At 34.2% G+C, this 6,098-nt stretch overlaps 1 protein-coding gene across 1 annotated transcript; it reads right to left on the bottom strand.

Moving 5' to 3' along the window:
- Positions 1-2,518: 2,518 nt before the first annotated feature.
- LOC101725770 (olfactory receptor 4S2) lies at positions 2,519-3,457 on the bottom strand. Its single transcript, XM_013065680.2, has one exon. The coding sequence runs from the start codon at positions 3,455-3,457 to the stop codon at positions 2,519-2,521; it is 939 nt and encodes a 312-aa protein (XP_012921134.1).
- Positions 3,458-6,098: the final 2,641 nt, after the last annotated feature.

Here is a 6,098-nt window from a genome sequence, read left to right as displayed (position 1 = left end):
AATAACAAAAGTAATAATTTAATGAAAAAAAATGCGAAATTTAAAAATCACAAAGAGCTAAAGCAATTCAATAGAGAGAAAAAAATAGAATAAACATATAAAAAGGTAGGAAAAAGTTTTTGCCTACAGGATCTCATCCCCCAGGCAGGAAGTGCTTAGCATAGAGAGAAAATTATGAGCTCATTAATTCTCAGCCTGAACAGGAGACTGAAGTAATAATCTGCTTAACCCTTGCCTGGGGATTTAGCTCAGTGGCACCACATCTGCCTTGCAAGCACAAGGTCCAGAGTTCAATTCCAGTACAAATAAATAGATAGATAGATAGAGAGAGAGAGAGAGAGAGATAGATAGATAGATAGATAGATAGATAGATAGATAGATAGATACATAGATAGATAGAGAATCTGCTTAACCAGCCTACTGGACTGAAGTCCAAGCAAATGCTTTCAGTCTCACCCCACCCAGATCCCTGAAAGAACTGACACACACATTAGATGTCGGGCAAAGCCAGCAACAAAGAGGAAGGATAAAATCTGTATCAGTCATGTGTAGGAATCAGTGTGGCCTTCAACACCTAGACTCCAGTAACTTTCTGTGCTGAGGACATCAGCACATCTTGCAGCCACCACGTACACCCGTCAGCTTTGACTACAAATGAACCTGAAGTAATTGCTCTCATAGACTGCACAGCTAATTCTACAAAGGAGCCCAGTCATTTTACCAATGAGAAAAATCAACAACTGAAGATCACCACAAAAGAAAATTGGAATAAAATTTAAAGCTCAGAAATAAAATCTAAATAGAAGTATCTTATACAATAATGACGGTATTTCAAGTCACTGAAGCAAATAGGTATCTTACTGGATGTGGCTGAGATGACAAGGTAGTTGCTGTTTTTTTTTTTTATATATATTATTATACCTAGATCTTAAGAGAGAAAAGTTAAACTAATGTAGCTTGCCATTTCAATATAATTTAAATGTGTTGTTTATTGTAAAATTAGGTATTATAAACAAGACAAAATAAACATTTGGAAAATAAAAAATATAAGGAATGCAAAAAAAGGTCAGTGGCTGTTCTATATGGGAGAGCGGCTGATGCATAGAAAATCTGTTTTAATGAGTTCTCCAAAGTCCCACCCACCAGTTACTGTTAATATTATGTTCTCCACACCCAGGTACAAAGAAGGACTGGACAATGCAATATTTTTGCATGTATGCCATAAACAATGTCAGGCTTCTGCTACTAAGAAAACAGAAGGGACGGCCGGGGATTTAGCTCAGTGGTTTTGTCGCCTACTGTGCAAGCGCAAAGACCCAAGTTCTATCCCCGGTACCCACAAAAAAAAAAGAAAGCAGAAGAGATAGTGGAGACTGTGGTGACAATAGCAAAGTGACAAGTCCTTACCATTAAACCTTGTGTGTGCAGTACAGAGTCAACAACAAGAGGTGTGCATTATTTGTACCCTTCTTTTCGTAAAAATGAGATAAAAATCACTTAAAAACCAAACGGGAATAAATGTATCTGATGTTTTATAATTATATACAGAATTGCTTTTAGACATATAAAAAATGAATGTTGATTGAAAATAAACATAGTAGAATTCTTGAGAACTGAGTCCTGAAACAAAATGTAAAGCTGTTCCTTAGAATAAAAATATATATTCCAAAGTGTTGAGAAAAACCAGCTATTCTCCAGCTTTACTAACACCCCAGAAAGAAAATTTGCTTATTCCATTTTGCCCTTTTTTGAAAATTGAAGACTTTTAACCAAAATTCTATAATTATCTCCTAGACTTAGTCATTTCAATAACTCACATGTCAATTCATTTTATTTGCTTTAACTAATCTAGGCTATGTATTGGAAAAAATAACTGTAAAATTATCTTACTGAAAAATAGCATCAGAGTACCAAATTGGGAGAATATTCAAATTCTACAAGAGGATTTTGTAAACAATTGCATTCTGATGCAAAATATGTTTGGTTTTTTTGGGGGGGGACAGTTGGTCAGTTTGTAGCAATATCCTTCATTATGTGCAGACTATATTTTTATATTTCTCATATTGTATTATAATTATGTGAAGAAAAATTGGTTTCCTCTGCTAGATAATAGACTATTTGTTGGAAAAGATAAATAGAAGAAAGAAAAAAAGAGGAAGGAAAGATACAGGAATGCAGTTCATGGGAAGTAAAACATTTTCTGAGAGAAATTATTTGATTCCTTGGAAATATCTTTCACTTTTATCACCTTCCTACATCATTGAATTATAGCTTAAAAGTTTAATGTGAATAGAAGAGATTTAAAGCAGTTAAATGTGGTATGGAGAGTTTGCTGTTCCACTCCCCTAATGACAATATAAACCTTGCCACTATGAAAAGGTTTTAGTCCACCACACAACAATCTCAAATAATTCTCTGGTAAATGAAAAGTACAAGATAGTTGAGTTTTGGAGCCTAGGCCTTAAAATTATTGATAAATTATGAATCATTGAAGTTATTTGCTAACTAATTTTCCAAGCTATCCCTTCTGCTTTTCCTTCAAGGAGACAATTCGGTTCCATAGTCGCTTCATGGAGTTCTTTACATCTTCATTCCTCAGAGTATAAATGAGTGGGTTTAGCATTGGGGTGATGGTGGTATAAAACACAGACACAACTTTATCCAGTGGAAAAGTGGTGGATGGACGAAGATAAATAAAGATACAAGGGATGAAGAAGAAAGTGACTACAGTCAGGTGAGATCCACAGGTAGAGAGAGCTTTGCGCTGGCTCTCTGCAGACCGTTTCCGAAGATTAAATAGGATGATTATGTAGGAGGCCAAAAGAATAAGGAAACATCCCAGGGAGATAAAACCACTGTTTGCAATCACCAACATGTTTACCAGGGTTGTATCAGCACAGGCAAGTTTTAAGACTGGGTGAACATCACAAAAGTAGTGGTCTATGGTCTGTGCACTACAGAAGGGTAGCTGAAAGGTCAGAAGAGTCTGGACAAAGGAATGACCGAGGGCTCCCAGCCAGGACAGTGAGGCCAGCATGGTGCAAACACTGACACTCATGATGGTAGTGTAACGGAGGGGGTGGCAGATGGCAGCATAGCGGTCAAAAGCCATGACAGTCAAAACAAAAATTTCAGCACAACCAAAAAAGTGAAAAGTAAACATCTGTGTTATACACCCCCAGTAGGAAATAGTCTTTTTCTCAGAAACAAAGTCTGCAATCATCTTGGGTGCTGTGGCTGAGGAATACGCAATGTCCACAAAGGACAGGTTGCCAAGGAAGAAATACATGGGTGTCTGGAGCCGGGGATCAGAAAAGACGGTAAGCAAAATGAGTAAATTTCCCACCATGATCACGATGTAGAAGAGTAGGAACAGGGCAAAGAACATCAATTGTATTCCAGGATCTTGGGAAAGTCCCAGGAATATAAACTCAGTGACATTGTTGACCACTTCCATGGGACCCTGGCAGGACGAGTGAAGTCAGTCTCGTTCTCTGCAAAAATAAACACATAACCACTCCAACCATGGGCAAACATAACAGGGATGATTGTATAAACTACCTAAAATAGCTAAGTGATATTAACAAGTAGAAAAAATTCATGTTTCTTAAACATGGTTTATGAAATTTTTCATCAAATTTCTTACATTATTAATTCACATTTCACTCTTTGTTCCTCTTGGTCTTTTAGTTCCTTTCTCCCAATCCTGCTCCCCATTCTCCTTTTCTTCCTCTCCTTCATCCCTTCAGAAATTATCTTTAAAATGATAAATGACTCAAAAATGACTCAATTTGTCAAGTGGATAAATTAATTGGTGAGGCTGTAGATAATAACAAGAAGTCAGAATCTGAGATCTGATATTTTAAATTTCAAGTTAATTTTTAAAGTATATATACATAGATACATCACCCATAGAAAAGTAACATTTTATTTAGTCAAGCAAGGCTCAGTTTCCAGTTTCTAAATTAGATGAAAACTCTCAATGTAATTAAAAATTAAATCATTTTTAGTATCTGAGAACAAAATACACAGCAGTGCCCTGCTTACAAACAACTCATGCTATAAATCATGTTGGGAAGTTTGAATTGTAAGCACTATATGTGAAAGTCCCTTCCCTAGCCAGTAAGGGACACATGGGGACAGGTTGACCCATGCAAAGAAATACCTTTTTCTATATTGTTCTAAGAAGGGAAGAGTTTTTAAATTATTGACATTCCTATTGACTTGCCTTAAAAAGGAGTCAGATAACTTTTTGTTCTTGTAATCACAGGTAAGAATTAGTAGAAAAATTTCCCATACATATTATGCTATAAATGATAGTTTAAATACATATATATATATATATACACATATACATGTTTAATACTATTTTATAAAGTGAATATGGGTATGCTTAAGGCACACAAAGAAAAAGTATTGGATAAGAATAATCAGAAAAGAATTAGGGAAAGAAATGAGTAATGAGACAAGATCTAAACTTGTTCTTCAAAATTAAAATGGCTACTTATAAAATGTTGAAAATTACTAACTATTCTCAATCTTTACTAAAAATATCTCTTTCTTCCTTAAAAATGGAATGAAAGAGTGATGCTCTGGAGCTGAGTGGTATAAGTTTGAGGATTTTGATTAACTGTATAGTTTTGTATAAATCAGTTTCTCTTTTCTGAATCTTTTCACATTATAAAACATGAATGATAAAATTATTGTCTCATAATTAAAATGAAGCAATCAATCTAACTTTTCACTGTATTTATGAAGTGCTTTGCTTTGTAATTTGAATCTATAAAATGGAATCTAAATTCAATTTGTAATTTGCTCTATGCAAATATTACATAAAAGTTATATAGCAAAACTAACAGAAAGTATTATAATTCCTCTATAATTTTATTCCTGAGATAAAATATAGTACCATTCTATCTCTAGTGCTGAGATACTAGTAGAGAATAACATTTACTGAGCACTTTACTGTATGCAGAATTTTATGCTAAACTCTATATATGTTAACTGTTAGTCCTATAACAATTTCATAATTTTTATTATATTTATGTTTCAAAGCAGAATACCAAAAGCTGAAAATATTTGTTAAATTGCTTTATATACAAGTCAAGGAAAGGCTAATATTTCAATTGTGGTATTCTGATTCCAACATACACATAATACATATCCATTTAATAAATTAGGCAGATGATAGCTGAATAGATAAATAAGCTTCTCAAAAAATAACAATTTGAAAAATAATTTGCTCACTTATGCTCTAAAGTCCTTCAGCTAAAGAATATGATACTTATCTCTAAATTCTTTGCATTATACTCTCAAAGCCAAACAGTGCTACGACATCATCAATTGGCAAAATTTTAAGGATTAAGAAAAAAAGATTGTTCTAAGTACTTTACATCACAGTAGCAATGTTATGAGATAGGCTTTCTCTATTAGCTTCAATGCAGGATGAGTAAACTGAAGCACAGAAAGGGCAAGTAACTCACCCAAGTCATACAGTGATTGGCAGTGTGGGTATTTAAATTTAAACCTAACCCTAAGATGTATTTCTTAACAACTACTGATATACTAAGTCTGATGGTATCAAAGCCACCAAATATCCTTCTTTGTCATTTGAGAGTCTTCCACAATAATCAAAAGAATCTTTTTCTTTTTATTATGAAGAGTTTGGTGTTTTTATATTCATAAAAATGTATTGCTGTGATGTGATATATAGATGATATAGATATAGATATAACTATAGATATGCTATTGGAGACAGACTATGTTGCCAACTGGCAAGATCATAACAACATTCACTTTGTACTCATTTTTTTCTCAAGATAAACTTACAGTAGGTGTGCAAACACAAGGGAAGGGACACTGTTTATCTCGACATTGTTTCATTTGACCTGGAATGACAATGAAAGGAGTCTATGTGTAAACTAACACTTCACCATGATAAAGGACTTGGAATCCAAGGAGAATTTGGGTCACCTTTGCAGAGGATGTCATCACTGACTAGAATGAAAACTGAGTTAGAGTTAACTTAATAATAAAGAGGGTGCAGGCTGATGTGCAAGGTGGGGCACAGAAGATTGGAAAGAGCAAGAAAGACATTC

The sequence above is a fragment of the Heterocephalus glaber genome, unplaced genomic scaffold (genome assembly GCF_053883595.1).
Source record: "Heterocephalus glaber isolate CG9 unplaced genomic scaffold, H.glaber_assembly_v1.0 deba00001662, whole genome shotgun sequence".
Classification (NCBI taxonomy): Eukaryota; Metazoa; Chordata; class Mammalia; order Rodentia; family Bathyergidae; genus Heterocephalus; species Heterocephalus glaber.
This window is presented reverse-complemented; position numbering and strand designations above follow the sequence as displayed.

Bases quoted from the DNA above. Each gene is read 5' to 3' on its own strand.
- LOC101725770 (XM_013065680.2), bottom strand. From the start codon at position 3,457: ATGGAAGTGGTCAACAATGTCACTGAGTTTATATTCCTGGGACTTTCC.